Source organism: Hippopotamus amphibius, chromosome 4 (assembly GCF_030028045.1).
Source record: "Hippopotamus amphibius kiboko isolate mHipAmp2 chromosome 4, mHipAmp2.hap2, whole genome shotgun sequence".
NCBI lineage: Eukaryota > Metazoa > Chordata > Mammalia > Artiodactyla > Hippopotamidae > Hippopotamus > Hippopotamus amphibius.
Window position 1 is genome coordinate 54,265,151 of NC_080189.1, and position 20,220 is coordinate 54,285,370.

At 34.9% G+C, this 20,220-nt stretch overlaps 1 protein-coding gene across 1 annotated transcript in view; it reads left to right on the top strand.

Moving 5' to 3' along the window:
* ZNF804B (zinc finger protein 804B) overlaps positions 1-20,220 on the top strand; it is a 488,274-nt gene that overhangs the window by 462,981 nt on the left and 5,073 nt on the right. The window contains exon 3 of the mRNA XM_057732211.1: positions 15,975-16,105. Within this exon, the coding sequence (XP_057588194.1) occupies positions 15,975-16,105 (131 nt within the window). The remainder of the gene's footprint in view (positions 1-15,974; positions 16,106-20,220) is intronic.

Consider the following 20,220-nt stretch of genomic DNA (forward strand, 5'->3'; position numbering starts at 1 on the left):
ACTGCATCATCCTAGATTCTGAAGATGAGAATATTTAGCATCTAAGGAGAAATGAGGATAGTCCAGAAAGGGCATAATTCCTGAGTTGGGAAAAATTATGGAGTATTAAAATAATAGGAAGAAGCCAGCATAGCTAAAGAGCAATAAAATGGGACTACCAGAGTAGGGAAAATGAGAAAATGTAAAGCTGGAGAGGGACAGAGTATTTAAATCATGTGTAGTATCAAGACTATTCAAAGGATTTGGATTTTAGTCTTAGATCATTTTTTAACCACTGATAAGTCTTAATCAGGCAAGAGACTTAATCTAAAGATATTTTAAATGATTCCTCTGTTTGCTTTATGAACAGTGGATAGACGTGAGGAAGAATGAAATTGGCAGGTGAGAGCCCAGCTAGAAAGTTATTACGATATTCGGAAAGGATATGATGATGGTTTGGGTTAGAGTGGAAGCATTGGATAAAAAAAGCTATTAATATAAGCTATAATTTAGAGATAGAGTCAAATAGACTTGCTGATGGATAGGGAGTTGAGGAAAATTGTCTTGCATTTAGGTAGAGAATTTCAAAGTCTAGTAATTTTCAAGTTTTTTCTTTTTCTTTTTTTTTTCTGAAATAACAGCTGATAGACAAGAAACAGTAATAGACACTTTAAACCTAACACTTATTTTGACAACTTTCCACCTTATTGGAGTTTAGCCGATCTCTTGGCTATCCAAGTTCATTCATGTATGGCTGCAAGATGCTTATTATTTATATCACCTAATAAAGTGGACTGCACTAGATCATCCTGTCAGGACAATGCACTAGTCTCTTCGCCGGATTCTTATGACATTTTGTTCCCCTCCCAACCCAACCTGTAAACCCTTTTCACTACCATCACACTTATGTTCCCTCAATAACAGTTTCTATTAATTTTCTCTTCTGCTAAACATGGTTTTCATGACTCACAATGCTCAGGAACAGATTTATCTTTCATGCTTGGTATCTCTTATACATCCCACATTTCAACTAAAAATGGCTGCTCAGTGTTCCTTAGATACTCCAGAATTTTACCATCCTTTTGCCTTTGTTCTTGTAGTCTTCAACAAGACGTATCAGAATCCCATCTCTTGAATAAAAGTCTACCATCATCAGGGCTTAAAATGACAGTAACGCATAGTAAGTAAGAGAATTAGCAAAGAAACATGAGTTAGAATCTGCATCTGTAACTTATTAGATATGTGGCCTCCAGTGAGTTCTTACCTCCTCCCAAGGGCCAATTTCCCTTTCTCTAAGATGCGGAAAATAATAGTATCTATCTTCTAGTCTTGTGCTAAAAATTAAATGGCATAATACATTAACAGATTTCATAATAGTGTTTAACATAAGCATGAAATTAATGGTTGGTACCAATATCTTTATGAAGGCTCACTTTAAATGCTATAACTATATTAAAAAAAAAACTGATGACATTGGTTTGAACTATCAACTTAAATGTGATGTTATATATTACAATTCTGCGTGCACACACACACATGTACACATATATATGACCAAAAATAACCTCTTACATTTTCACTATCATAACAATTTGTCCTCATCTCTTGCATACTTCTTATCACATTCTGCTGTGAATTAAGATTGTGTAGATATCACTCAGTTTCCTGTGCTGAACATTTTCTCCTGTGGCCTACACCCGATTTTTAGAAGACGTATTTCCTTTTCTCAAAAATGTGCCTGCAACTCCTGCTAAATGAGAGTTAAGCCACAGCTCTCACCCCCTCTGTCAAAGGTAATTGGGACTTGGGTGGAACCCTGGCCCTTGTTTTACAAGGCATATTCTTTTCCTTCTGGACGTAGAAATCAGAGTTAGAGAATCTGTCACTTTCAGGCCAGTAAAGCCAGAGCCTGCAGTGGCCATGTTCGGGTCTAATACATTCCAAAATAGAGAAAGGAATGCTGGAAAGAGATAGAAGAATGGCATCTGAGTGCCCAGAGAAGAAGAGATGGAGATCAATCAATCATCTATTGACAGATAAAATCATTCAAGTTCAAAGCTTTCTTGTTCCTGGTCTCAGTCTCTTTTGTAACCTAACCACACTTCCTGCCAGGTCTCTGAGTTGAGATACCCTATGCCCTTCCATGAAATCATTTGTAGTTTTAGTAGAGTTCTGTTACTAATAAAACCATCCTTGTTGGAGGCCACATCCATGTCTCCTTTCCCTTTGTGTGCTCATAGGTGTGTGAGCATCTTTTTCAACTTCTCTCATCCATAACCCCTAGCTCAGTGCCTCACACAGAACAGCATTAACAACCTGGATGACTCCCAATTGTTTTTACCATTTCTTGATAATCTCGTATTTAATACCATACTGCTCAGAGTAGTGAATCAGACTTATTTAAAAGTGAATTTAAATTGATTTTCTTTGAGGACTTTGGCAGCATTTTATAAAAATCCTTGAGATTTTCTTTAAGACCTTGGATTGTGGCAAACCTGTATTGGGAATTACTAAATTGGACTGAAGTATAACAAGGGACATACTTGGCTTTTCTGATTAGTAATTCACATGCATTTGGAAAAAGCAAAGCTATTTCCTGAGTTGGAAACTTACTCTAGTAAATAATAATTTTTCTGAAGTTGAATTGTATCCCAGAGGTTTCTCTTGTTATCCAAGGAGAAGGCAGATGTTTTCATGTTGTTGGCCCACAGATATTCTAAGTTTCAGATGCTGAATCACAAGCGAACATTTCAAAGCTTTCATAGGTACATGTTTTTAAAACTACAGTTTAAGTGGAATGGAAAATATAATTTGTGAAATGTAATTTAAAAGTCTTGGTCCTGTGAGGATGGCAGTGTCATGATTCTAAGGGAGAGTAATGATGGGTTGCAAAGTACATAAAGAATCTATCAGAGAAAATAGAGTGTAGAGGTTACTGGCCAGGGCTTGGGAGTCAAGCAGCATGGACTTTGAGTAAATTCTATAAAACTTATTTTTAGTTGTATAGTTCTGAGCAAGTTACTCAGCATCTCTTAGCCTCAATTTTCTCATATTAAAAAAAGTGAGATGTGGGTTACAGGGTTTGGGGGGAAATTAAATCAGGTTATTTAAGTTAAGGGCTTAGTGTAACTCCTGATGTGAAAATCTCATAATTCATATGGGCAGATGCTCTTCTTGTTTTGTTGTAGTCATTATAGACAGATTATCATCTGATTTTACTTGTTTCATGGCTCTGTTATGAATTGGTTGGAAAAGACTATAAAACTTCATGTAGAGCAACATTTATATTTATAAATAAGTGATGTATGAACCTTGAAAGGGCAAACACCAAAACATTAACAGGGATTTTCTCTAGTAAATTAGGTTAATGAATATTTTGAATTCTTTCTACTTGGTGCAAATACATTTTCCAAACTCTCTATTGATCAAAATGGCCTTAATGCTCCACTTGGGTTTATTAAACTTTAGATATGTTTCTTCCTCATTATAGACCCTTGACCTCCCTTTTCTTTGAGCATTTCCTTTGGAAAACTTGCAATTGTAAATTTTTTCTGTCAGTTTGAGATGTAAATGTTCTATAATCCAGAAATATCTTTCTTAAGACCTGCGATTCAGACGTTTGAAATGTAATCATGGTAGGAGAGAGAGCCCCAGTCTCTGTGGGAGGATGGGAGGCTAATTTCACTATGGGACAGTTGGTAAACACAGATGGCCTACTCACACTGATGGACCTCCGCGCAGCATCCTCTAGTACTTTTCCATTTGCACATCCCAGCCTTTGAAAATCCTCCTGCTTTTCGTTTCAGTAGAGTTACATTCAGTGTCTCTCCTTTATTGCAGTCCTCTTGAATACACTCTTCCTTGCTTGTTCAGCTTATCCAGGGCAATCTTTTCTTTTATATTACAAGCATATTTATGGTAAAAATGAAAACACAAGGTGGGGGTGTGTGTGTGTGTCTGTATGTATGTAAGAGAATGTTTGCTAACTAAAATATCTAGAGGAACCAAAGTTCAGTCTCTTTACAGTGTTTGCCTTCAGACAGACTTGTTTCTTAACATATTACAGTGATTATATTTAAGCAGAACCTGCCAACTTCCAACACTCGGCTATAGGGTTGAGTTGGAGTGTCAGCCCCAAAGACCTGGCAACTGATAGATTTTTTTCTGAAGCACAGTTTTTCAGCCTAAGTCCAAGACGCCATCGACTGTTAACTTACAGAGGGGCATTTGGCAAAAGACATGGTTTTCATAATTTATTTAACCAATTTTCTATACTTGGACTTCTGGGTTGTTTTCAATATTTCATTATAATAAGTATGATAAACATAAATATTGTATATTCCCAAGGAAAATAAGGGCTTTGCTAATAAGGCTTCAGATATCAGCAGATTATTTTATATATTCATATTTTCCTATTTCTGATATTAATTTTTAAAAAGAGATTTTTTTCAGCCCACTTCTATTTGAACTTCATATGAAATTGATTCACTCATGGTTTCATACCTTTTTACACCTATGATCATATTTATTCTAATAATTTATAAATCAACTAATGGTTAGATGACTTTGTTTAGGAAAAGTGAAAAGTGTAGCCTTCTGAACTTATCACTTCTAATAAATTTAATAATTTTTTGTCCGTTCCAAATTACCGTAGTTAATAAGGTTTAGGAAATTTGATTAAAAGTAGACTAAATGAAATAAGAGGTAAATAAAGAGCACCATTAAATAGCTGTTGATAGCTGAGTTATCTAAACAGATTTCATTTCCAGGCATAATTTATCTCCAATCAACAACCAATTCAGATGTCAAAGAAAGTGTTTTTCACTTGAATTATGAATTTCTGTTAATTGTATAATCACATTAACTAAATATCTTATTCCATTATAGTTGTATCTTCATGATATTTTTTGATTTGAATGTGAAAGCAGGTCAAATACTTCGTAAGGAAGGAAATAGAAGGCCAAGATCCAACCTTGCCTATATCTCTCTCTTCTCTTATCTGACCAAGTCCTGCAGTCCTTATTTCCACTGTATTTTGACTCACAATTGTGAATTTTAATTTTTAGTTGCTTAAAGCATCCTCATCTCAACTGATGTTCTATTTTATTTTATTTTAATTTATTTTATTTTATAGAAGTTTTAAAAGCTGTGATATTATGTGGCTCTGGCACTGAGAAGGTACAATTTTGAGGTTATAGATTCTTTAGGCATTGAGCTGAATATTCATTAGACTCAAATATTTCTTTTTTTTTTTTAATTGGAGTATAGTTCCTTTATAATGTTGTGTTAGTTTCTGCTGTACAACAAAGTGAATCAGCTATATGTATACATATATCCCCTTCCTCTTGGACCTGTACTAAAAGTTATCCCATAAGCACTGGTGGTCCTGCATTCTGAAGTTTCAACTTTATTATCAGTTAAATAAAACTGGGTATTTCTCCAAATACCATTATGTCTTTCTCCCACCACTGCTATCTGCTTCTTTACTGCTTTCCCTGACCTGGCTGTTTCTCACTGGGAAAACATCTTATGTGGTGTGTAAATATGGAATTAACACCCCCCTCATCTTGAACTAACAAGAACAGGGTTGTTTCTCTCCCTGGGGTGGCAAACTTTCTGGAAAGGATCACCTAGTAAATATTTTTGAATTTGTAGAGAACAGCGTCTGTTATGAGGACTTACCTCTGCCATTATAGCTTGAAAGTAAACCAGAGATAAGATGTGAACAAATGGGTGTGGCTGTGTTCCAATAATATTTATTGACAAAAATGGGCTGAAGGCCATATTTTAACCCATGGGCCTTAATTTACTGACTCCTGATTCTAACACTGTATACCTAAGTAGAAAATCAATTCCAACTCTTTTTGAAAGAATTAGTCATTTTAAATTAAGGCCTTTATAAGGATGTGGAGTAAAATGATCTGAAAATTTCTCACTATCCTGTTTTGCAGCCCAATGGCTTAGAGCCTGTAGAGGGGAATTTTATGTCTGAAAGCAGTGTGCCTGACTGAACACTAAAAGCATCCACTCCTTTTGGCCACATTTAGCAACTTCAGTAGGACCGATGGTGCTGGTTACCTACTCACAGTCCATCCACTCTCTTTCCTTACTGACAAAACCCAGATTTATTTGAGGCATGGCCATATGTCTAGCTAAAAACCTGAATTTCCCACACCCCTTACTCAAATGTCAATAGCATGTGACATCCCCCTAGCAAATGTGTTTCAGTGAAGTCTACTTGGCGCGACTTCCAAAAAACTGTGGTCTTTAAGATAAAAATCATAGTCAGCTTTTGTCTTTAGCTCTTCCTTCTTCCTACTTGGAATGCAGTTTTGAAACCTGATATTTCTCAGGTATATTACAACCAGGAGGATAAAATTGCAAGAAACTAAGAGTTAAAAAAAAATTGGGCCGTGGACTTCCTTAAGAAGGCATAAGTACCATGGTATGCTTGAATATGGGTGGTTGGTTAAGAGTAAAATAAACCTCATTTGATTATGTCACTGTAGCCAAGTTTCTGATACATATAGCTCAATTCATTACTAACTGCTATCTTCAGCTTTAAAACATCATTCTGTTTACTGTATGAGTCACATGATCCAAAATTCAATTTTATACCTGAGTCTAATTTCATTGATTTCTCATGTCTGTTCCTGTCTCTGTTTTAATAGTTTCTTTTCAAAGACAGTTCTATTTCAGAACAACATTTAGGTAGGGAATTAAGGAAATCTCAAGAACACTTTCTCTGTGCTACCAGAGTCTTAGTTTGCAGGTATGTTCAGGTTAAATACTTCTGCCTACAACATTCTCAGCAGGCGTTGCTGACCCTAAACTAGGGTATGAAAGAGTGGGAGGATGGAGTGGAAACTAAAAGAGCTTTTAAAAATCAATATAATGTTAGGTTGTGCAAGATGCTGAAATACAAGAAATTGCTCTTAAAGAAACAGCTGGAAAGCTGGGTCAGAGTGCATTCGGTCACGTTTTCTTCATGAACTGAACGAGGAGGAGGTGACCATGAAGGCATCACACAGCTGGGAAAGAAAGCTGCAGAGCAGATAATAACCTGCCAGATAAAGATAGCATCATGACAGCAACCAAGCAACCTTCCCAGAGGGCAGACCTGGCCATGGGATTCTCTCAAGATTTCCTTTTTAGACTCCTAGGGCCTCGTGCAAAAACATTTATTTCCTAGAACATCCCCACAAGGAATGTGGTTAATTCTCTTTATCTTTAAAAATAGATAAATTAAAGATTCCCTTAAGGCCTTAGTCGTCTCCACATGTAACTGGGAGTGTTAGAAATTAGCTTCATGCATAAAAATCTCCGTAACAGTTTGTTTTGATACCCATTCTAAACTCTATATTTTGATACTTGGAAATATTTCTAAAAGAAAGAGATTTGGAAAACTTATTTGAGCATTTTTTGGCATGAATAATACTTTTTAAGAAAAAATATAAGTAATTTACATACTCGCCTATAAAGAATGTATGAAACTCTGGCATTTTCCACTTTTTCTCTAAGGAAATAATTTTGAAACTTTGCTGCATGAGGAAAAGTGTCTGGATTTTCCTGGTCTAGAAGCTTTCTTTTGTTTCTCACATTGAACTTATTCTCCATGGTCTGGATTTTGATAGACTGCAAAATTATTTTTTCTGAGGTCTTGTAAACTAAGTATTAGTCTAATCAAATATTGACTCAAGACATAATGTTTAATTAATGAATTTTCATTGGCTCATTCAAGAAATGGTGGATTTCTCCAAACCTGAACATACTCTCTGTATACACTTCATGGGAATTGACATTATTCTAATGTGGCAGGTGTGTTCTCACACTATGAACATGGAGAAGGGTGGAAATTAAAAGCCCTTTGACTTCTACTACTAAACTAGCCTGAAAAGCAATTCCCATTCCTAATCACCAAAGCGCTTCCTTGGTAATGCTGTTAATCATTTCACAGCAACAAGCACTAGAGATGCTTACATAGTATTGACTATATTCTTGCCTGATTTAATACGGCTTACAAAGGCACTATGAACTTTAGCTTTGGTTATACCATGGTGCAGAAAACAAATAAACCTTGCAGTTAAAACCAAATAATAATCTGTGCCTTGTGTTACTGCTTGGATCCTGACCTTACTACCTAGAGGATGGAAGGATCTGAGAAACTTCTCAGAAATAAATAAGAACACTAGAGCTGTCCATTTGCCTTTTGAGGATTTCTCAGGGAATCCTGGGCCTTGGAAGGGGATGCTGTGGTGACTTGCTTGGGGCATATACCTTAATCACCTACATATATGCTCCTCCCTAAGCTGTGAAGGTGTCCCAGGCTACTTTGAGTAACAAAGAATATTTTTCTTTTTATGTGAACCACATTTGCAGGTTGTCCTAGAATTTAGAAGCATCCCTAAACTAGCACTTAGACAGTGATGTCTTCAGCCTTAACTATATCTCTCCTGAACTTCAGGCTCAGTCCATCAGAGAGACCAAAAATGAGCCCAGTAAGGCATCTCCAAGGGTCTGTCAAAGCACAATAGGCTAATTGCCAGCAATTAGATTTAGAGGCTAGAGATTTAGGAATTTACATTCCAGCTCGCATAGGAAGGATACCTCAGATCTCGGAGGATTGTAAAGTATTTAAGCTAGCGCTTGTGAAAAAGAGGATGGGGACAGAGTATCAACCCCAGGTTCATTCTTCTCAGCCATTCTTAGCTTGCTTGTGGCACGATTGGTCCCTGGAGCAGGGAATCCCTCCAGGGAATGCATTCAGATGCATTCATTCCAGGCAACTCCTCCTGGTCAGAAGCCTGAACTGTAGCTTCTAAAATGGGAAACTTAAAAAAAAAAAAATTAGTTTATTTCACTATCTGTGTTCATACAGCTACCAGATTGCAGAAAAGATAATGGCATGCAAAACAGCAGGAAATAAGGAAAGCCCCATTTCAACATGCACAATTTTTTGACACATAATACTTTTTATATAATTTAATTCTTATATCTTGATCATATTGTTCAAATTATATCCACTCCTGTTCTCAAGTGTTACTGTTTAACGATCTATAAATGTCTTCCAAATCATTTTGGTGCAAAACATTTCGAAACAATGAACCATATTTCAGAACTGGACAGACTTTCAATTTCACAAAATGGAACTATTATCAATGTCTAGACTTTTACATAAACTCTTCTGATTTTTCCTTACTCTAAAGAAATTTAAACGTCCCGTTTTCAGGACGTCACAGTTCTTTTCTTGGCCTCTCTTTTGATGTGGATCAACTCATTCAACCTTCTGTATGTTTGTTTCTTCATCTCTAAAATGAGGCTAATCATTTTGACCTTTTGCATTGGGGTTTTGCTCTACTGTGAAGAAAAACATTAATGCCTGCAAAATGCCCTGGGATATATGGATGGAAGTCCAGAAATGGAAGGAGTTATTCTGTTTCAGAGAGGAAAAAGTAGATGTGCTTGAGTAAACTCATTTCACATGTGTGTTCTGCTTCAGCGAAGGTGAACGAGAGTGGTTACTGGAGTGGGATGCTGTTCACAGGCATGTTCTGACTGGGAAGCAATGATATTGGGAGCATTGCTATTCAAAACACATGGAGACTCACTTCCCTGATCAATTTGCCTCTTTATTTACTCATAGCTGAATTCCACTTGCAGTGCATGCGCCAGGCATTCTTGTTGGCAGGTAGGGAAATAAAGATTGCTTAATTTGTACTTTTAAAATGAACCTGAGAGAAAAATTAAATCTCACATATTTCATAAGGGTGTTTAAGCAAGTATATTTCCATAAACCTTATTTTACTTATTGCAGAGAGAGAATAAAATGCTTTGTGAAAGCTGGAAAAGATACGTGAGAACTGCTTTTCTTTCTTTACCTTGACCTCTGCGACAGTCCTTATTGTATTGCTTTTGACCTGGGTAAAGCCCAGGTTAGGTAGCCTCCATTCAGGACCATGAAGAACATCTGCTCCACTATTTCTCTTCAATTCCTTTTACAGATGCAAGGACATGAGCTAGATGTCCCTATTTCCCTCTAGAAAATACTAGATGTCTAGTCTTTTACCCTCTTTCCTGATTGAGTTCAGTTTTGAGTAATATTAATACCCAAGGGCAAGCTTCAAATGAAATTTATCAAAGAAAAGTTTGACAAAAAATCATGCTTTAATTCAAAATTTATTATTTTCCTCAGTAGTGACATATGATCTTGGATTTACAGAAATTACAAATATTTCCACTAAACATTATAAATTATTTAAGACAAGGGTGAGGAATGTACCCAACATGCTTCTTTTTCCTGTCCTTTCCTTTAGAAAAGACTCCACCCACTGATCTTGTAAAACCATCCCGATGAAAACTAATCAAACATTCTGTTTTCAATAAGAATGTGAGTCAAATGCTCTTAATGGTTCCTCATTGCCAATTAAATCAAGGCCTTCTTGTTCATCCTGTTCCTTGTTCAATTCCATAAAATCTGACGTTAATCTTACCTGTAAAGTGATAATAGCGCATACTCAATGAGCATTTGCTGTATATCAGGTGCTGTGCTCAGTGTTTTACCTTTCCCAACTCAAATAACAATCCCAAGAACTCTACAAGGTAAATTCTAATAGTTTGCCAAATTAAAAATGTAAATGAAGTTAGGGAAGATTGAGTGACTTTCTAGGAGTCTCAGAGCTAGTGTTACTGAATCCAAGCTTATACTGCTCACTGCATGACAGGTCAAAAAATCAAGAGTCATTGGGACAAGGAATAGTGACTTTATTTATTATGTATTTGAAAAGACAGCAGACCAGAAGATGATGGACCAGTGTCCCAAAGAATGATCTTGCCCAGGTTTGGTTGCTAGTATCTTTTATAGAACAGAGAGGGGGAGGTGAAGAGGTAAAGTTAAAAAGGCAATAAATTGTTGCACATATTTCCTGGTTCTGGTTAGACTCTAGAGGGGATATGTTAATTTCTTCTTTCCTGTGGCCATTCACAGGTGGGCCTGGTCGGGATGTTTCCTGTGACCTTAAACAAAGGTATTTTAGCTTGACGCTCAAGCGTGGGAGGCAGGGTTCCCAGATATGGGCCATTATGTATACTTTAAGCTATAGACAACATCCCTTTAGTGATTAACTTGTAGCAAATGTAATAGACTACAAAAGTTAAAGAATGGATCCAATATAGAGTCAAATTTGTTCTTCTCTATTACCCTGGTAAGTGACACAGACAAGATACAAATGCAGGTCTGACTGATTTTAGAATCCTTGTCTTAACCCCTACAGGGTGTCATCTACCATCTAAACACCTCTGGAAACCAGACATTGTTTTATTCCCTGTATTGTTAGATTCTACTCTCTGTCTTCCTTACTTCTCCTCAGAGTGAGTTTCAAACATTCACCTGCTCTAACCCACTTACCCTGATTTGCTACAGATATGCAACTTACTGAGCTTCTATATTTCTTTGTAGATGTGTGAGCTAGCAATTTTTCCTTGTCTGGAGCTGATCTCAATAAGAGCTGACCTACTGTGTACCCTCAAAGAACTTTTATTTTTGTCCAAATGTTTTTCACTTTAAACAGTAAGATTACTGATAATTATAGTATGTGCCATTAATTAAATAAATGAATTTTTAATCAGAAAACAAGACGAAAGGTAGAAACTTGGGAAAATCCAAACTAAATGACCTGGCTGGCAAAATTTGTCCTCTGGATTCTTGGAAGTTCTCCTTATCTGTCCAGTATCAAACAGTCCTCTTTTCATTAGACAAATCAGCTCCTGGAAGGGTCTTTTAGAATAGGCATTATCACCTTGATGTAACCTGTTACAGAAAAATGGTATTTGCAATTAACATTTTGTTGCAGTTTTTTGGAGGGGCATTGAAAACTCCTATTATAATTGTGGATTTAACTTTTCTCCTGTAGTTTTATCCATTTTTGCTTTGTGTATTTTGAAGCTCTATTATTAGGTACATAAACATTTAGGCTTTTTTGTTATCCTGATTAATTTACTTCATTATCATTATGAAATACTCTTTCTTATTCCTAGTAATATATCTTTGCTCTAAAATCTATCCTGTTTCATAGTGATAGAGCCCTTCCATCTTTTTTTGACTAGTGTTGACATGGTATATCTCTTTACAATTTTTCTTTTAACCCATCATGTCTTTATCTTGAAGTCTGTTTTTGTAGTTAACATATAGTTGACCTTGCTTTTTTATTCAAACTGACATTCTCTACCTCTTAATTCCAGTGTTTAGACCATTTACATTTAATTTGGTTAGTGATGTATTTAGATTTTGTTATTATATTGCTATTTGTTTTATAATTGTCCCACCTATTTTAATTTCCTTTTTACTTTTTTATGTCTTCTTTTGGGTTGAGTAAATCTGATGATTTCCTTTTATTTTCTTTGGTGTCCTATTAGCTAAAACACTTTGTTTTATTATTTAAATGGTTGCTGTAGGGTATATAGTACATTTCTTTAACTTATCACAGTCTACCTTCAATCAGTATTATATTATTTCATGTGTAGAATAAGACCTATCAATATTATGTCATTTCTCCTCTCCTGGGCTTTAAGCTATCATTGTCAAACATTTTACTTATAAATTTGTTATAAACACCAAGAAACATAGCTATTGTCTTTTTGTTAAACAGTCCAGATACATTCAAATAGTAAAGAATATGTCTTATTCATCATTATAGTTACTATTTCTGGTGTTCATTCTTCTTATAGACCCATATATCTACCTGTTAATATTTTCCTTTTGCCTAATAATATTCTTTAACATATCTTATCATGTGGGTGTGCTGCTGTTGAATTCTTTCATGTTTAATGTTTGAAGTTATCTCTATTTCACCTTTTTTAAAGGATATTTTCACTGGGTAGAGAATTTTATTTTGAAAAGTTTTAAATTTTCTTTCAGAAATTTGAAGATGTTTCTCCGTTATATTCTCAATTGCATGTTTTCAGTGAGAAATATTCTGCCACCCTATTATTCATTCTTCTGTAAAGAATTATATCTTTTCTCTCTGGATGCTTTTAAAATTTTCACTTTTTGAAAATTTTGATTATGTTGAGCCTTGGTGTGGTTGTCTTCATGTTACTTGTGCTCGAGGTTTCTTTTTGGGGGGGAGGGGGATTTATAGTTTTCAGAAATTTTGGAATATTTTCACCTATTAGATTTGCAAATATTCCCTCCCCTTCTTCAGAGACTCCAGTCACACAATTGTCCACTGTCTCTTTTCTACTTTTTGAACATATGGTATACAGTTATAACCGTCTTAATGCATTTTTCTGCCAATTCTAGCATCTGTGTCAGTTCTGTATTGGTTTTAATTGATTGAGTTCCTCATTTTTGGCTGTGTTTTCTCACTTCTTTGCATGCCTAAAAATCTTTGATTGGATGTTGGATGTCATTAACTTTTCCTTGTTTGTGAATTTTTGTATTTTTATAAATATTCTTGAATTTGGTTCCGAAATGCAGTTAAGTTACTTGCAATCAGATTTATATTTTTTACTTCTTGATAAAATGATAAAAATTTTGTTAGGCAAATGCGAAGTAGTGTTCACTCTATGGCTAATTATTCTCTACTGAAGCAAGATTCCCTGAATTCTCTGCTCAATGTCCCAAGAGGTTTTCCAGTTTTGTTGGTGAGAACAGGCACTATTCCTTGTTCTATGGGAATGCTAGGCATTGTTTCCTTTAGTTATTTCAGGTGGTTCTTTTGTTGGCCTGGAATAGTTTTCCCACACACATGCACTGCTGATCAGTATGCTGAAAACTTGAGGGAATCTCTCTGCAGATCTCGGGGAGGGCGGGGGGGTGTGGGGGAGGAAGGGCTGTGGTTCTTTGTATAGTCTTGAGCACTCAGCATTGGCCAAGCCAAGACTGTGGCTAGATGTCTTCTTGTAGTTTTCTCTGTTCCATAAAAGTATTTTAACTTTACCAACTTCCTCAACACAGGAATTCTCTGTCCCTACCCCTCAATCTATCTTAACTTTTTCTGTATGCTGCCAAAGCATCTTGCGTCCACTCCTATTAAGAAACTTAATAGTATCTTATAAAAGTATCTGTTCAGTTGTCTGTCTCCCTTAAGGAAAAAATAGTTGATTTGTACATTTCTATATCCCTAGTACATAGTAGGAGTTAATAATATTTGTTGTTGGATAAATGAGACCGAATTTTCAATCATTTCTCAGAGATAGGAGTACAGTATTGGAATCTGAAAGGCTAATGAAAGAAACAGGTATACCTGGAAGTTTCAAATAAGATTCCAATAATGAGATTCAAGTATCAGATGTTGTGAGTAAATGAATCAGTTTCCTCTCCAAGGCTATTCAGGTTTTATATACTAGTAATATCAAATATTAAATAAATATATTGTGGAGTATTTTATGTTTGGTAGTAACTGAAAGTTAAAAAAAAAAATCCTTCTCCTTTTTTACCAAAGTAGCCATGGTCTCTCTTCCACACAGTTGAATTGCATTCTCTGTGGGCTCTTAAATTTTGAGCAATTTCCAAAAGATCTTTTTTCATAAAATAAGCCTTAACCCCAAGAACTAGATTATTATGCGTACGGGGGCTGAGGGAGTGTGAGTAGGAGGATAAGAAGAAATGGGAATTTTTATAATCCTCTCTGTCTTCTGACCAAGACTATCCTTTGAGGCTTAGACCCTGTGCTGTTATCAGCTCTAGTGAATTGTTGATCCTTTTTTTTTTTTTCTGATAACACATGGGCCATAATTTTATTTTTTGAAATCTTCTGTTCTTTAAAAACCATTTGTCAAAAATCGAATTCATGTTGACTCCACTCTTGTGCCTGTGGCTGTTTCTAGTTCTTGTGAAATTCTTGTTCTTTGTGCTCAGAATATTCTGCTTCCTTCCTTAAATACTTAGCCTGGAAGCAGTTATTTGGCTACCATCTCCCCTGAGTGTGGTCCCTTTCAAGAAGGAAGCTAGTGATCATTAAAGGTCTTGGCCCTTGTTCTGTGGGTGGGGAATAGCTTACTACACGGTGATTACCTCACCTGATAGCTGTGTAGTTTTTGCCATTCCTGGAAAACATCTTTTTATACTTGATTTGGGAAATAAAAGGAGATTAAATGGACACAGATTTCAGGTAGTTTAAAATCACTTTAAATGGGTTAAGAGAGGCTAATCTTCAAATATACTCAAATCAGGATTAAGACCCAAACTTAAAGATGCTCATTTGATTGTGACTGTTTCTCAATTTGTTCAATATCATTAGATATGCTTAGTGGCAGATTCTGAAGTAGAAATCCGAACAGATAATGAGTAGCATCCAATCTTCATGTAAGTCAATTGTTTTAGAGAAAAGATTAATTTAAAAACTGGTGGCTAAATTTAAATCAAGTAAGGCCAGGCCTCTACCCTGAGTTTAAATCCCTGACCCGTTTTTTTTCCTCCTGGATACAATATAGAAATTTGAATTGGATAAATATCTCCACCAAAAAAAAATGAGTTAAGAATTGCATTTAGAGCTTTGAACTAAATATTTCACCATAAGAGATGTTCTTTATTACAAGTGCATTTCACCCAGTGTATTTAATCATATCAATTTTCAGGGATAAGAGTAAGTATGTTTTATAAGTGAGAGGGCTGGGGGGCAGTGCATGGAGGGAAGTACATCCCATAACTTCCTCTCCCTTTATACCCATTCATATATTACATATTTTCCCCATTTATGTTTTCACAGGCACACACATGATTGCACTTACATACCCAGGGTGGTCCTGGTCAGGATTGGGGTTCAGCTTTGCAGCACATTTCTATAGTGATTGTGACAAGCTTTGATAAATAACCCAGTTGACAACTAAATTTATCTTGGAGCAGAGAATAGAATTGATGGAGAAGGTGCTTTTACTCTCCCTATCCAAAAAGTCACCTTTGTACCTAGGACAAAGTTTAATAAGGAAGCTTTTGGATGGAGAAAGATACATTACTTATTCATAGTGTCCTTTCTGTTTTTCTTCTTTATCCACAGAGACTGAAAGAATTAAAGCAACGCGAATTTGCTAGAAATGTAGCTTCCAAGTCATGGAAAGATGAAAAGAAACAAGAAAAAGCACTTAAGCGACTTCATCAGCTGGCTGAGTTAAGGCAACAGTCTGAATGGTAAGAATTAAAGGTGCCTCAGGTGGTTCAAAACTCTCTTCAACTTCTGGGGGAAATTTCAGGGATAAATTTATTTGGTTCATTATAACAATGTAAACAAACTATTAATCAACAGATATATCTGAAGGCAGATGTCCCTAATAGTTAAAAGTCTATAAATTAATGATTGACATCTGTGTTTTTTCTTTCCCAATATTGTTAATGTGTTCTTTTAATGGAATGATCCAAGAATGATTCTAATCTACTAGCGTTTATTCTGTCTGGGTGATTTATATGGATCTACATAGCTCTGTATAATTATTTTAAGGTTTGTAATATTCATTTTGAAAACCATAAATAATAATGCATCTTTTGGGGGAGGAAATAATCTTTGGGGCATTCTTCTGTACACACCTGAAACTAGAATAAATGGCACTCTAGTTGTCTGGATGACAAACAAGATGTAATTAATGCAGTTAAATTTACCACACAGTGCCATTTAAACTGATAATTATAACAAGCATTACACTAATACATTCTTGTAGCTGAAAAATAGCAGTTTTACATGAGCTTGGAAATGCTGCATGTTCTGAAGTGAGGAGATTGTTAACCTGGAACTCAATTACATTTGCAGATTGTGATTTGTGTTCATATGAATCATAATGTAGAACTCTAATGTAGCTAATTAATGTAGTTGACAGCAACCTGGTGAATTGTGACATTTATAGCTCTGTGCCAGAATTTAAACCCCTATTGTTTAAATGAAAAACAATGTACAATAAGCTTGCGAGTGAATGACTCAATTATAGTTGCATAAAATATTAGACCTCATGTTTACTTTTAAGAAAATTTTTATTTTTTAGGATCAATTATGAGTAAAGATACAGTTAGTATTCATCTTGCAAATGTTCATGTATTTGCACCACTACCTTAGAATAATTTAATTTGCTTATAAAAATACAAAAGAGATAATATGAAAAATAAGTAACAAATTTGGTATAAAGAAAAAATAAAGGTTGGAAGACCATGTACCCAGAGGTGAAGTTAATACAAAAATGCATGCTCTTAGGGAGCATATTATCATAGAAACAGGACACATGTCCGGTACTAACTTTTTACTTGCCAAGACAGTGAGGATCTTAAAAGTTATTCAAACCCACTGTCAATAAGATATCAGACAGTCCTTGTCAAAACAAGACTTAGAAGGAAGAATCTAATGGTCATTAAGATGGCATGCAGGAGAAAATTGACAGAATATGTTAATTTCTGGGTGATTAATTATGAGATACAAAAAGTCAGATTAAAAAACACAGGGCAAGTCTCACTGTAGAGAACAGCCTTTAAATAGATTCTTTAAGGCCACACAACAGAAAATCTGAGTTGCCTTAATAAATGTAATTTTAGTTCTTTTGTTACTATGCAAGTTGTCACACTTTACACTTCTTTTCACTCATTCCATATTGTGTTTTGGAAGAAACAAAGGATCAGAGGATCCTTGATGATGATGACAGTGATGATGATGATGATGCTTTTACTTAAAAGTTCCAAGTTTGCAGAGCTACCCATGAAGTGTCTTCCAAATTAAAAGGAATTAATAGACAAACTCTATTGGGTTGAGCTCCCCTTTGGAAATCTTAATAACTAAACAAACACAAACCTAGGTATATCCTCTATAGAGTCGGTAGTCTCTCTAGGTCTCAATCTGATCTTATTGTTAGTGGGCTGATAGGTATTCAGCTTTCCAGATACAGAACTTGTAACTAGGAAAATTAATTCATTCTTTTACAATTACCCATCATCTGGCCCTCAGACAATTGTTCTCTCTGATTAAGTAGCCTCATCGCCTAAAGGAAGTCACTTAATAGGCTTATTAAATATTTTCATTTTGGTAGCTGAATTGACAAGTGAAAAAAAAAAAAAATCTGTGTTAATTCTCCCCTGGGTAACCTTTGTCCTTCATTCTCCTAATGAGGGCTTCTTAGTAAGATGACAAAGATAACAAGAAGATTCTTCCATGACCCTAAGGAAGAAGAGAGGTGAATTTACTTGTAGAAAGAATATTTGAGTCAGACAGATGAAAATAATGATGGCAGAAAACTGTTAATGGATTTTATAAAGAGCAGCCAACCTTGGCCAGCTGTTGGGTAGATAAACCCAAAGCGGTTCATCAGCAAAACTAGTTCTTTTATTGGGGGAGGGGAGAGATTCATTCTGTAAACTTCTACTATGTGTAAGTCTAAGTATAGTGCATCTTAATATGGACATGTTTTCAAATTTTAAAAATTGTGGGACCACTGATTCTGAGAATATGAAGTTCTTTATATAAGAGCTGGATAATGTGGAACATTAGGAAATTACATCACTTAAAGAAATCACGCTATTTTGATATGCTTTGTTTCCTGTTTCGGAAGTATACTGCTTGCACAGGAGAGAATTAAATTGGGCATATGTTGAATAACCAAGAAGTAGAATTTGGGGGGAACTATTGGAATGGACAATCCATTAGTAAGAACTAAAGGGCTAACTAATGTCTTTTTTAAATTATAAATAAAAATAATTGTGCAAAAAATACAGAAATAAACTAAAAAATGTTCTAGAGGAGATAGTGAAATCATAAATGAGGGTATGACTATAAAGATTAAATCTTTAATTATGTCATAAGGCATATATTTGAATTAAAATAATAGAATTTAAAATACCACAAAGATAGAAAACTAGGATTTTCAAAAATAATAAAAATAAATTAGATTTAAGACGGGAAATTAAAGTTTGTAAAGCAATGAGATAAAAAGTTTAAAGCACAAAAAGTAAGAGGTATAAAATATTAATAATGAAGATAAAATGTTAAACTTCTGAAAAATATAATCATAATGTATATTGAATTGCAAAGTGAGAACAAGAATAAGGACAAGAAAAGCAAAATGTAATACAAAAATAATAAGAACAAAGAGGTTTAAAAATATTTGAAAGGATATAGAAGGAAAAAGCTTACGTGTATTAGAAAGACAAATGGTATAATGAAACAGCAATACAGAAAAGAATCTTTAGACTAACATAAATCAAAACAAGAAAATGCACAAAACAGTGCCAGGATACTAAGCAAAAATTTATTCAGGAAAAAAATAGAATATAAAACTAGTCAAATATCTGCATCATAATGGAATAGGAGGGGTTGACTGATGATATACATGCACCAGACTTTTGAAATAATTTTTGCTAAGTTTAGTGCAGATAATATCAGATTGATTTAAGTTCCTGGAGAATGTAACTTCAATACCTGGAGAAGGTATTAAGTTACTCCTACTTGCTCCAAAGTGTGGCTACAAATGTAGAAAAGAATCTCCTTGGCACTGAGGCAAAATTTAGTAATGCAGATGTTTCTAAACCTTGACCTTCTACCCTTAGGCTAGCTGCAGGCACTTTTTCAAAAGACCAATAACTATAGTAAACCTCTATGCTTCCTATTTTTTCTTTATGTTTGAATGAAATCCAGTAATCTCGACACCATCTTAGAGTGTTTCTCTCCATTTTTCATATTAAATATGCATAAACACCCTCTCTAAAGAATGTAAAAAGTGATTCAAAAAAGGAGATTAATGTGATGAATGTGAGAAGTTTTCATCATGAAATAATTACTGTAAGGAGCAGACACTTTAAACATTTTTCTGAATTTAGTTTTCCACAGGATTCATGGGAACACTACAACTCAAAAGCTACAGGCATTATTAGTTCATAGAGGACAATCTGAAATTATTAAAGACTGGCTGCTAAAATTATTGTTTGTAAATTAAAATCCATATGGATATAGTAAACAACAGATTGGACATTGTAAAAAATTGAATCAGTGAAATAGAGATTTAAAAAAAAATTTTCTGAACTAGAACAAAAGACTAAAGATACTAGAGTACTAAGATAAATAGTAAGGCCAAAATGATACAGTCATGAGAGAAAATAAATTTAATGTATAAATTCCAGGATAAGAAACTAGGACAGGGAAGAAGCAATTATCAGAGAAATCAGAGAAGAAAATATATCTGAGCTGAAGAAAGTTGAATTGAAAGTGCCCAGAAAAACAGCAGAAATTAACCAAAAGAGATCAGTTTGTAAGTATGACTTGGTAAAATGTTACACACATA